General features: G+C 41.3%; 1 protein-coding gene across 1 annotated transcript; it reads right to left on the bottom strand.

Moving 5' to 3' along the window:
- Positions 1–465: 465 nt before the first annotated feature.
- Positions 466–1,062, bottom strand: LOC311167214 (large ribosomal subunit protein uL6-like; the record flags this gene model as incomplete). Its single annotated transcript, XM_084228071.1, has 1 exon — positions 466–1,062. Exon 1 carries the CDS (start codon positions 1,042–1,044, stop codon positions 466–468), a length of 579 nt encoding a protein of 192 aa, XP_084084197.1. The 5' UTR covers positions 1,045–1,062.
- Between the last annotated feature and the right edge of the window lie 12,808 nt (positions 1,063–13,870).

Raw genomic sequence — 13,870 nt, 5'->3', positions numbered from 1 at the left:
CTCAATATTCCAACTCTTACAAAACTCTTTGTTCTATTTCTCAGTTGCCTTTTCACAAAAAGTTACTAGTATAGACAAGTGAATGATGCATACTTGCCTCACAACATTCAATTTTAGATCACTATAAAATTTCTTAATTTCTATATCCAATTAACAATTTCAAGTCATCTGACACTTACTATATTCTTCTTGCCTGTAACACCCTTGATATTCCTTTGGAAATCAGATTCAAGCCTTTTCTCTGTAAAGTCCTTCAGTAAAACTGTTTCTTGTTACTTTTCTTAGCACACTAGAACTGACTTGAACTGTTTATTTGCTTAAAAGTTTGAAAGGATAATCAGCTTAAGGAAAAAAAAAAGTCCCAAATCAATGACGACTTTTATTATTGCATCTTAAAGATGTATCACAAGTAGGTCTAAGAAATCATCCATTATCTTGCTGCTCTGTAGCTGGACAACTTAAATCTTATTCATCAGCTTGCTGAACCGTTCCTTTTTCAGAAACATAGATACCATCCAAAAATTTCCTGATATCCTTGTTTTTAACTGTCGTGGCTTGCTGAATCAAAGCAGCTGAATTTGATACAAGTTCAATGTCGTTTCCTACAAGAATCAACTCATCTTTCTGGTCTTGAGATACTGAACAAGCAACACCTTGTCTCATCCGAACCCTGCGAATGTATTTTTCGCCCAAGAAATTTCGGATTTCAACAAGAGACCCATTCTCCTGAATAACAACGTTGATAGGGAAGTGAGCATACACAGACCTCATCTTATAATGGAAGCCCAGTGTAACACCCTTGATCATGTTCTGTACATGACTACAGATAGTGCGAAAAGTAGCCAGTTCCTTTCTATTTCCCCACCATTTGTCAACCCGGAGCCTCTTCTTTTTCTTCCCAAGCAAAGTGAGTTCGACATTGATGTGATTGAAGTCCCTCCGCAGGGTGCCTCTGGGGCCCTTCACAATAACAGTGCGACCCTTCAGGGATATGTCAACATTTTCTGAAATGTCGACAGTCTGATTGCTGAGAATGGTCTTCATTCTCGCAGTAGATGTGGCAAAGAGCAAAAGTTATAGATTCTTTTACTATACAAAAATCTTTTGTCAACTCATATATAATCTCATGAAACTCAATATTTTTAAAAATCATTTTGTAATTTTGAATTTTTTTAAAAATTTATTTATTTATGCATACAAGAACTGGGGTACAGGCCAGAGGTATGGGGGGTGAGAGGATTCACCAGAGACACAGTGGGGAGCAGAACAGGTGGATCTACTGAAATACACTGCTGAGGGGAGCAGCGGGGGAGACAGGAGAGGTCTGTGCGCAGGTGGGTATCCTGGTTGGGGATTGAACTAGTGCTGCAGTTGCTGTGGAAAGCTTTATAGTGCTGCGACTTAAGCCCTTGTGCCACCAGGAGGCCAATTTTGAATTTTTTTTTTTTTAATAGAGGCATGTTTTATTTATTTATTTGTTTGTTTGTTTGTTTATACATGCACTGGGTACAGTCAGAAGCACGGGAGGGTGAGAGAATTCACCAGAACCAGAGCGGGGAGCAGAGCAGGCAGAAGAACCGAAGCACACTGCTGAGGGGAGCAGCGGGCGGCAGGAGAGGTCTGCGCGCCATGTGGGACCCTCCTCCAGTGGCCGGGGAGCAGCCGGGGATCGAACCGGCGCCGCAGAGGCCGCGGGCAGCTTCGCAACCCCGCGCTCAACCGCTGTGCCACCAGGGAAGCCCTAACTTTGAATTTTTTAAACAAACACATAATGCTTAATATGTGCCAGGCATTGTTCCGAGCACCTTAAAAAATAAAAAATACTATTGATGTGTTTACAAATATTAGCTCATTGATACGTTTTACATTTTTGTAAGTTATTTTATCTTTAATAAAATAATGTTAATGGGCCTCCCTGGTGGTGCAGGCAAGCTGTCTGCAGCCTATGCAGTGTCTGTTCCATCCCTGCCCACCACAGAGCAACCCACAAGGGGTAGCAGACCTCTCTTGTCTCGCCCGCTGCTTCCCTCAGCAGTGTATTTCAGTCATTCTGCCTGTTGTGTTCCCCACTCTGTCTCTGGTGAATCCTCTCATCTGGCCTGTACCCCGGTTCTTGTATAAATAAACTAAATCTTTAAAAAAAAATTAAAACTGTATGATAAAGATTATTTTAATACAATCTTCAATAATATCTGTGTCATTAAGACAAACTTTAGTTTCTCACACATACTTTAAAACAATTACATAAGAAAATGCATAATTTGAAATATATATGTTGAAACAGAATCACTTATTACATTAAGTTTAGAGACAAAACCTATATTTAATATACATTGAAAGAGACTACATGTTATGGTATTCAAATGGGCAAGAATTATTTTCATTGGCTAATGTTTATAGCTCTTGCATTTTAACTTAAAATATCAACAGTTTTATTTTTATAATTTTCACATTTGGTTTCCAACTAAAGAAATGAGAGGGATTTCAGGCTGTCGTTTGAAAATACTTCTCTACAAATATATTTGGGCATGGAATTTGGGTGTGGATAATCATTAGTCCCAGTAAAAGTGTTGCTTCTCCTCACTTTGAAAACAGATTTTAAAGTATCAGACATGGTTTGATGCTTGAATTTGTGTTGTTACAACTATAAAATAGGCCCTCCCCGGTGGCGCAGCCGTTGAGTGCTGGGTTGCGAAGCTGCCCACAGCCTCTGCAGCGCCAGTTTGATCCCCGGCTGCTCCCCGGCCACCGCAGGAGGGTCCCACATGGCGCGCAGACCTCTCCTGCCGCCCGCTGCTCCCCTCAGCAGTGTACTTCGGTCCTTCTGCCTGCTCTGCTCCCTGCTCTGGCTCTGGTGAATTCTCTCACCCTCCCGCGCTTCTGACTGTACCCAGTGCATGTATAAATAAATAAACAAACAAACAAACAAACAAATAAAAATACATGCCTCTTTAAAAAAAAAACTATAAAATAAGTGCCACTTACATTCTGGTAAGGGTTAGCTCAAGGAAAAATTTCAGAATTGTAATTTTTATGATGGCAAAGGATACTCATCTACCATTAATGACATTTAGTACCTTCACAATATGTGGCAGCTACCACCATTATTCAGGTCCAGAAGATTTCATCACCCCAAAGGAAACCCCATAACCATTAAGCAATCGTTTGCTCCCTCTCCCAGCTCCTGGCAACCAGTAATCTGCTTCTGTCTCCATAGATTTACCTGGTCTGGATATCTCATATAAATGGAAACGTACACTCACTTTGTGGCCTTTTTGCCTGACCTCTTTCATTTAGTAGAATTCTTTCAAGGTTCACGGGTGGTGTAGCATGTAATAGTATAGAATTACAATTTCAATTCTTCTCCTGCACTTATTTTAATGAGTATTCTTTATTCAATCTGATGTTAGCCTATAATCCATTTTGAGTGTAGACGTAATAATATAGTAATACTCACAACTGTCTAATAGACATCTCAGTTATCAGTGGGACAGGGACAGAAGGACTATTCCCCCACTAACCCTGTCTCACATGACACACACCCAGAGAGTCTCTAAACTGCTTAACAGGGTGAGACATTTTTTTAAATGTTGAGTTTTGGGCCTCCCTGCTGACTTAGGGTTTAACTTTCAGTGCTACCACCAGGAAGACACACAGCAATAGCCTGAGTTTGATCCCCAGCCAGGGAGCTAACACACATGGTGCAGCAGACCTCTCCTGTCTCGCCTGCTACTCCCCTCAGCAGTGTACTTCTGTGGATCTGCCTGTTCTGCTCCCCACTCTGTCTCTGGTGAATCTTCTCATCCCCCGCACCTCTGTCCTGCACCCCAGTTCTTCTATGCAAAAATAAATACATAAAATCTTTTTTAAAAAATTGAGTTTCATGAGATCATACATAAGTTGACAAGAGACTTATATAGTAGTTTTATATAACTAATTGAGTTACTTTTTACTCTTCAAAATTCAAACAAATGCCATTGCTATTTTTGATGGTGAAATTATGTCCCATATTCCCTGGAATTCCCAGGAATGAGCCTCTTTTGTTCCCTGGGATATGTTCCTGGATCCTGCAGAGGATTACAGGGTCTCAAACATTTATGTGACCCTTAGAAGGAGAAACATTTTGCAACCATTAAATCTGATGTCCCCGGAGATGATGTATGATATGAAAAATGTTTATGCTGTAATGTCACAGGGGAAAGCAGGACACAAGTTTGTAAGGCTCCTGTAGAAATTAAAGGACGACCATTTAAAACTGTAAAAACACTTCTAGAAGAAAGACAGAAAGGAAATATGCAAAATAATAACAATAGCATGATGAATGGTAGAATTAGGGTACATTTTTTTCTTTCCTAAACTTTCCAAAGATCGGTAATGTGCTTACATTACTTTCGTAGTTTAAACAATCACATGTGAAGAAAGGTAATAGCCCGGGATCATTGACCTTTAGTAGCTTTCTGCTTAAGTCGACCTTGGTTCAGCCCATCATAAAAGGACATGCACAGCCACACTCTCTTTAGATAGAAATCTTGTCATTAAATGATTGGAAAATTACACGCGAACCTCTTTCTAATGTTCGCGCTGGAAAGATAAGTGCCATCAACTTGCCTTTAAAAGGACAGCTCCTTTTAATGAGGCATTTTTGTACTTCATTAATCCCCCTTGGATGGCCTTTAATTAGACCAAATCCTGCTTACTATATACTTCTTAAGACAAAAGTCCAACACACTCTTATAATGCGCTGCTATCGTAATGTGTCAGGAAGGATGTTAGCTTGACTGTCAGGAGCCTGAGTTGGAGCCTTTACTGGGTTGCATCAAACAAGTCAAAGTCCCTCTCTGAATTTTATCTTCCTCATTTGCTCAGTGGGGATGGGAGTTCCTGACTTCTCTGGTGAGAAGGAAACTCTCAACTATTTCAGTGGTTTCTGACTACTACTCCTAAGGAGGAATACTCAGAAAAGTGTCTGACTTCTACTCAAGTAGAAACAGCTGGAGGGCTGATCAAAAGAGGCATCAAAAAGGAGTGGGAGCTCTAGAGGGTATGTCTCAGGAGACCTGAATCAAGTCCTAGCTGGGACACTGGCTAGGGTGTGATCCTGAGTTAGTCACTTCTTTTCTCTAAGGGGCCCACTGTTCTTCTGAGAAATGAGATGGTAGCTCTAGGTTCCTTCCAGTTACAAAGTCTAGTAATCTGTGATTCTGTTTCTTAGGTGGAGGGGTGCCTGTAGTCACCCCCCTCCCTTGGTTCTTACAGGGCCTCTTTGTTATTCAAGGGACTCAGCGCAATGTTGACTTTTTAATCTTTTAATTCATTCTCGTGTCATCCATGAAGTAAATCAGAAGAGAAAATCCAGATGAGCATTCCCATTTAAGCCAGTTTCTTGAGGCTGATCTTTTAACAAACAATAAAATGATGAATCATGAGATGGCCTTGGAAAATATTAGACACTTAAATCTTCTCAACATTTTTCAGGAAATAGGCAGTAAATGAGGGAAGAAAAAAATGTAAATGTGTTCAAGATGGGGAACTGTCTTAAGTAAAAATAACTACATTTTACTTTTAAATTAAAAAAATTCTCCTGAAAGAGAACTTGGGATGGATACAAACATAGTGTCAGGGTTTTTTCTTTAGATCCCAGAGTCAACTCTTCAAAGATGTGCCAAGAGAGCATTCTGGAAAATTTGTGTCAAGTATACAAATCCCCGCAAGCAGGACAGTTCACAGGGGTGATTTCTCCAGCCACTTTGTCAGATGTTTGGTTTGGCAGATGACCTTACCCTGTCCTAAAACCACAATCGCAATCATCAGGAGGAGATGTGGAGCACAAGGACCAGGGAGGCCAGGTTGAACTTCAGCACCTGATTCCCCCCTCCTGCCTCCACACACTCCTCAGTGGCAAGTCCTCTCCAAAGGAGCTTGCATACCTGTAGTCTTCTCTCCTTCCTTCCTTTCTTTTTTCCCTTTCTTTCCGTGTTTTCAAATTCTTTTACCAGGACACATCTTCTAAATTTATTGTTCCAAGCTATAATTGATTGACACTACCCTGCAATGGGTTATAAATTCCCAGGATGGTCAAAGGCTCACACTAATAGAATCCATTTCTAACTAGAATTCTAGTCACCAGCCTTGGTTGAGGGAATGTGGGGATATGAGAGAAAGGGCATTTCCTGGGTCGATCAGCCAGTGCCCACCTGCAGTAACAGAAACAACTTGGGCTCATTTCAACAACCTTTCAACAAAGGAATTAGGTATTCACAAAATTGTTTCAAGGGGCAGTAGGAAGAACCCTAGAATGAGTTTCCAAAAATGACTCCTAGAACAAGATGGTAGAAGTGACTCTCGATATTAGTAAATTGGGGAATCAGAAAGATATGGGACCACGTGGCTCCTGACACCCAGAAAGCTAAGAAGCAGACACTTGTGCTGGGTCTTCCAGCACAACGGACACAGAAAAAGCCAACCCATCTCTACTTGCAGTCAGGTCTATGAAATGACAGAAAACAGCAGAAGCATGGTCTACATCTTCTCCCTGCTTTCCAAATCCCCCTGTGTGTTTTTTTGGTGGACTTGAACTCCAACTATAAAGGAGTCTTTTTATCTGAAACATTAAGCAAGGCATATTATAGAGGTTGAAGTGGAGTCTAGGGAGCCTTTCTGTAATATTTGACATGGAAACATCATTTTCCCTGCAGCCTCTGGAAGGAAGTTCATTCTCATACAATGAGGTCAGCCTCATGTGGGTAAGAAGAAGCCATGCAGAGCATCAGACCTCTGGTGGAGAGGACTCAGAACATAGAGTATAAATCACTCCTGGCTCCCTAGAACATACATGGTCTCATCTGAAAAGTAAAAACACAGACTCATGGAGTGGCAGGCCAATAGTGCATGTGTATGTGTGTGCGCATATATATATATATATATATATATATATATATATATATAAACAAATGCATTAGGGAATTATGATGTGCTTTAAAATTTTCCACTTTAGATGACATCTGTTTGTAGAGGTCAGAGACATGTCCTGGGTAGAGAGATTAGAGAACAGTATTTTTAAGTATCTTTTGAGGAAATCAAAGGCATTTAAAAAAAAAAAAAGATTGATTGATTTATGCATGCAAGACCTGGGATACAGGCCAGAGATGCAGGGGGTGAGAGGATTCACCAGAGACAGAGTGGGGAACAGACAGGCACATCTACTGAAATACACTGCTGAGGGGAGCAGTGGACAAGGCAGGAGAGGTCTTCTGAGCCATGTGGGTAGCTCCCTGGCCAGGGATTGAACTCATGCTACATTGGCTGCAGATAGCTTCATAGGTGGTGTCTTAACCCCTTGCACCACCAGGAAGGCCTGGAAATCAAAGGCTGTTTAACAAAAAAGTTTTTTTTTTAAGATTTATTTATTTATGCAGACAAGAGCTGGGGTACTGACCAGAGTTGTGGGGGGTGAGAGGATTCACCAGAGACAGAGTGGCAAACAGAACAGGCAGATTGACTGAATACACTGCTGAGGAGAGCAGCAGGCGAATTAGGAGAGGTCTGCTGCACCATGTGGGTAGCTCCCTGGCCGGGGATGGAACTCGTGCTGCAGTGGCTGCTGTAGAATTAACCCCTTGCACCACCAGAGGAGCCCCTGTGTCCCCTCATTTAATCTTCATAACATGAATTCAGATTTCCTGAGGTCTGAGATATATTATATACTAGCACAAATAGGGGGCAAGATAGGGGTAGAAATCTCTTTTTTTTTGCATATTTACCCTATTGTTTTTTAATTAGTTAATTAATTTTCTTAACTCCTTGTTAATTTGGGGGGGTTAAATTTAATATGTGTAGAGGTGATTCATTTATCTTTACTGGAGAAAATGAGAGTCAAAAGATAGGTGCAACTGTTTGGAGAAGATGCCAGATTTCCAAAATCAGAATGTGTGCGGACATTTGAATACATGGCTGTCCCACATGACAATGTGCTTCGAAACTAGTCTTAATTTTAAATTAATGGTTGCAAAAAAAGCTGTTATGACCTTGATGTTTCTGCCAGGTTGAGGAGTGTGTGTATGGAGAAGTGATGGGGTGTCCTGTTTCAAAAGACACCAAAGAGGGCCTCCCTGGTGGCACAAGGCGTCAAGTCTCAGCACTATGAAGCTATCAGCAGCCACTGCAACATGAGTTCAATCCCTGTCCAGGGAGCGAATTCACAAGGCGCAGCAGACCTCACCTGTCATGCCGGCTGCTCCCCTCAGCAGTGTATTTCAGTCAATCCCCTTGTTCTGCTCCCCATTTTGTCTCTGATGAATCTTCTCACTCCACCCTTTCCCCACTCCCCCCCCCCACTTCTGGCATGCACTCCAGCTCTTGTATGCATAAATAAATAAAATGAATCTTAAAAAAATAAAAAGACACCAAAGAGAATGTTTTTCTTCCACTAAGGAGGAAACAGAAAGCCATGAACCCAGAGGCATAAGAAGTCACAAAGCACAGCACCCCGAGGAAACTGCTGGAGCACTTGTATCAAAAAGCACATCTGTTACCAAAAGCAGTCAAAGACTGAAGCCAGGTCTTGGTTAGAGAGACTAGAGGACAGTATTTTTCAGAATACTTTGAGGAAATCAAAGGCTTTTTAACCAAAAAAATGGGTGGGGGTTCTAGGCTCAAAGGCAGAATATGTCTACAGTGGATGAAGGAGTAGTTCTTGGTTTGGGGAGGCAGTTCTGGCCCACAAATGCGCACATTATTTTCTTTCTTGCACTTTTTCAAATATATTTTATGTTTTTATGATAGTAATAGAGCAGTACCTATTGAGTTCTTACATATGTATTTTGGGTATTGCCTCACTGAATGGGGGGGCTTATTATTATATCCATCTTACAGGTAAGAGAGGCTTAGAGTTGATCAAAGTCATACAAAAAATGGGGATGGACTCTGAGACCTCAAACCAGGTTCCAGCCCAGAGCCTGAGATTTTTTTTTTATGATATATCTTTAATATAACATTACAGGTCAATTATATCAATAAAATTGGAAGAGAGCTCCCTGGTAGTGCAGGGGTTAAAGACACAGCGCTATCAAGCTATCACCAGCCACTGCAGCACAAGTTCGATCCCAGGCTGCCAGGGAACTAGCCACATGTCACAGCAGATCTCTCCTGTCTCTCCTGCTGCTCCCCTCAGCAGTGTATTTCAGTCAGTCTGCCTGTTCTGCTCCCCACTCTGTCTCTGGTGAATCCTCTCACCCCACACCACCTCTGGTCTACACCCCAGTACTTGTATGCATAAATAAATTCATCTTATAAAAAATTTTTAAAAATAAAATTGGAAGAGGGCCTCCCTGGTGGCGCAGCGGTTGAACGCTGGGTTGTGAGGCTGCCAGCAGCCTCTGCAGCGCCGGTTCCATCCCCGGCTGCTCCACGGCCACCACGGAGGAGGGTCCCCCATGGCGCGCAGAACTCTCCTGCCGCCCGCTGCTCCCCTCAGCAGTGTACTTCGTCAGTCTGCCTGCTCTGCTCTCCCCTCTGGCTCTGGTGAATTCTCTCACCCTCCCGCGCTTCTGACTGCACCCAGTGCTTGTATAAATAAATAAATAAATCTTTAAAAATAAAAAATAAAATTGGAAGAAAGTTTACCATCTTAACTATTTCTATATACAGCTAAGCAGCACTAAGCACAGTTACGCTACTATGCTGCCATCCACAGACCTCTTTCCATCTAAGTGTGTACCCATTTTACAAGGACCACTCTCCTGTCTCCTAGGCCCTGGAAACCACCATCCTGCGTTCTATGAATTTAACTATTCTAGCTACCTTCTATAGGTGGAATTATACCATATTTGTCCTTTGGGGCTGGCTATTCACTAAGCATATACTTTCAAGTACCCTCCATCTTGAAACTTGTATTGCAATTTTCTTCCTTTTTGAGGCTGAATAATGTTCATCTGTAGGTATATCTCATTCTGTTTACCCTATTTTTTTTAACTTATGTTTATTGAGGTAATGTTGATTTACAACACAGAGTATGTCTTAGGAGCATAGGTTTACACTTCTACAAATATATGTTATTTCATCAAAGTGCCAGTAATTCTCCATGGGACACCCCCTCTCTCCTTTGCTCCCACCCACCACAGACCCTTGTGGAAGCCAGGGACTGAGATTTTAACAGTCAGGACTGCATGAGCCGAACTTGTATGGGAATGGGCCACGTTAAATCACAGATAGATAGAAGATACAGAATTAGTAGAATCCAAATGTGTATTTAAGTAGACAAACTTGAGAAATGCAAAGGGAAATCTCCAAATGCTAGGAATAAAGATAGCAATCAAAAGTAGAGCAGTTGGCCCAGCTGATATCACAGCAGCCCACAGAATTTAGACTCAGAGTTAGGTTAAGGCCAGGGGCTAAAGTCCTTAAGGAACCAGCGGGGAGGCAGTGAGCTACTATCGCACTCTGAATAACATCTAAGGTCTAGTAGAGTTCCTCCCAGCACATGTGCCTGAGACTTGACCAGGAAGCTCACCATTTTTCTTAGTTTTTAGATATGAAGGTAAAAAGTCACCCATGGGAAATCCAACCCCTAGCCATGTGCGTGGAAGAGCGGGAGTCTAAATAAGATATCTGCATGGTGCAAACTTCAAGATGAAATTTTGACATCAAAACTGGTTTAGGCCATCAAGACACTTAGCATTCTGGCAGAAGCAAATAGGAATTTTCCTTATGGAGATAATATCACTATCCAGAGCTGCAGAGACAGAAAGGAACAACCCGTGGTAGAGATAAATTCCCAATAAAAAAAAATCAAAAATATCCTGTCATGCTGGTGCAAGACTAACAAAACTGGGATTTAAAGAGTGAAAATCATCTTGAACTGAATGAAAAAATAAAAAGGAGTCCTGCTGAATTAGGCTGGGACGACAGACACCAATAAAGCCGGCTGTAAAGTTAATAAGGAACATGGTTTTCCCCAAGGTCAGGCAGCAGCTATAAAATAGCATTATATTTCCTCTTTGAGTGAATTCTACTTTCCTACTGAACCCCCGGACCACTTTGCCATACCCTGCTATTTGGGGTACCCAGTTGGGGTACCCTCAGCTCATGACAGTACCCAACTGGTCAATCCCCTCTCACAATAGCAACCAATCCAGACTGACACCCACTTCCCTTAGAATCCTCAGAATCCTTCAAAGGGTACCAAATCTTAGAAAAGACACTGCCCTCCTCCCTCTGGTGGGGAAACAGTTCTACAGTGGCCCCCAGTGCCCCTCCCTCTCTGCGCTGAGTTGGTCACTCTGATTTGGTTAGACTTGCTCCTGGTGGTCTGTGTAGCTGATTAGAGTTTACCAGCAGAGAGTTTGCAGATACAAGAGACAGAAAAAGTAGAACCTGTCAAAATCAAAATTCTAGAAAAGCTGAAAGGTGCTATAAAATAAAAAGATTCTAAATGATGGCTAAAAATAACAGTAAAAATAGTTCACACATAACACTGTTCTATATTACAGACTATTAAGTCATTCAATCTTCACAAAATTCCTGTGAAATGGTACTATTACTTTCTTCACTTTACACCTGAGATGTTAGAAAATTTGCCCATGGCCACACAGTCATTAGAGTAACAGAGCTGGGATTTGAGCCCAAGCAGTTTTGTTCCAGGGTACATGCTGTTCTTCACTATTAATTAAAAGCAACAGGACACTATTGCATAAGAACAGGTAGACTGGAAGGAAGAACCAAATTAATTTTCTAGAAATGAAAAATAGTCACTCATTCATTCATCTATCCAGTATTTATCAAGCCCAAATTATGTGCAAGGTACAATTTCCCTAGAGACATTGCAGCCAAAAGAATAGACACAAATTCTTGTTTTTTAATAGAGTTTACATTTAATGATGTAGATAAGTAATAAATATAATATGTAGCATATGAGGTATAAGTACTAAAGAGAAATTAAATAGGGATTTGAAATATCAATAGGAAGTAGTTGAAATTTTAGACAGGGTATCTGGTAAAGTCTCTTTGAGAAAGTGGTTTTTATTTAAGATCTGAAGAAGTGAGAGAAAACTACATGGATGTGTGGGAAGTACTTTCCAGGCAGAGGAAAAAGCCAGAGCAAAAGCCTTGCTGAGGGAACATGTCCAGTGGTGGTGGTGTTTGTTTTTGTTTTATATTATCTTTTTATTGAGGTAATACTGGTTTATTACATTGTATATGATCCAGAGATATGGAATCACACCTCTTTAGATGTATGTTACCACACCAGAACTACCACAAAGGCATACATACTCCACCAGAGTCCATTGGATCCTGTCCACTTTGCTCTCCATCCCCATGGCAAGATCTTTGTTTGTTTATTGATGAGTGGTGTTCCATTGTATATATGAACCACATCTTCTTAAACCACTCATCTGTCTTTGGGCACTCAAGTTGTTTCCATTACTTGGTTATTGCAAATAGTGCTGCAATGACCATAGATGTGTTTATATCCCTTGGAATTAGTGTTTTTACTTCCTTCAGGTAGATACCTAGGAGTGGAATTATACGAGAGTTCCTTTTTCTCCACATCCTCGACAATTCTTGGTTCTGGTCTTCTTGATAAGGGTCATTCTCACAGGTGTGAGGTGGCATCGCATTGTATTTTTAATCTGCTTCTTTATCATTAGAAGTGATAATGAACATTTTCCAAGTCTTTCGTTCTTCTGGATATCCTCTGGTGAATTGTCTATTCATATATGCTGCTCATTTATTGATGTGGTTATTTGGGTTCTTTTTTTTAAAGATTTATTTATTTATTCAAGAACACGATACAGGCCAGAGGCACGGGAGGATGAGAGAATTCACCAGAGACTGAGCGGGGAGCAGAACAGGCAAATTGAAATACACTGCTGAGGGGAGCAGCGTGCAAGGAGAGGTCTGCCATGCCATGTGGGTATCTCCCTGGCCAGCCAGGATCAAACCCGCACTGCAGAGGCTGCGGACAGCTTCACAGTGCTGTGCTCAACCTCCTGCGCCACTGGGGAGGCCCTATTTGGAGGTTTTTAATGGTTAAATTAAATGAGTTTTTTTACATATCTTGAATCTTAACCACTCTCACTTATATATTGTGTGAATATTTTCTTCCATTCAGCTGCCATGTTGAGACTAATCTGTAGGCCGACCAGTCAGGAAGCCATTACAATGAGCCAGGCAATAAGGGATGATGACTTGGGCCAGGAGGGCAACAGTGAAGATCGTAGAAGTTGTCAAATTCTGCATCGATTTTTAGGTAAAATCCACGGACTTTCCAGGTTTTGCAGAGTGAGAGAAAGAGACGTTAAAGATGACTCCAAGGTTTTCAACCTGAACGTGTATAATCTCAGTTACCAGTAACTGAGAGAAGAAAAACTTTAGGGTTTGGGAATGAAGATCAGGACCTTGACTTTTAAATGTCCAAGTGGAGTTGTCTCACAGCCAACTGCTTCCATGGGTTAGAAGAGTAGGAGTTATGATATCTTAGCTGAAGATACAAACTACTTGGAAGTTATCAGAATATCTGTGGTATTTTGAAGTCACAGGACTGATGACTTCATCTGGAAAGTGGTTTAGATTGTGAAAAAGAGAAGAAGTCCAAAAACTGAGCCCCAGGGACTTCATTATTTAGAAGTAGGGACGATGAAGAGGAACCCACAAACAAGACTGAAACAGAGCAACCAGAAATACAGGAAGAAAACCAGATCAGTATGTGTCTTCAAAGCCAAATGAAGGAAGTTATTAAGGTGTAAAATCAATAGATGGGTTAAACAGTGAATCAGACACAAAGGCAGGTGAAGTCAGCAAATTCAAGCAGAAAGAAAGATGGAAAATGAAGAGTGACTATAAGAAATGGAGGGTAGAAGAAATTCAACATGTA

This window comes from Talpa europaea (genome assembly GCF_964194135.1).
Source record: "Talpa europaea genome assembly, chromosome: 2".
NCBI lineage: Eukaryota > Metazoa > Chordata > Mammalia > Eulipotyphla > Talpidae > Talpa > Talpa europaea.
The sequence above is the reverse complement of the archived record's forward strand: the minus strand, read 5'-3'. Positions and strand labels throughout refer to the sequence as shown.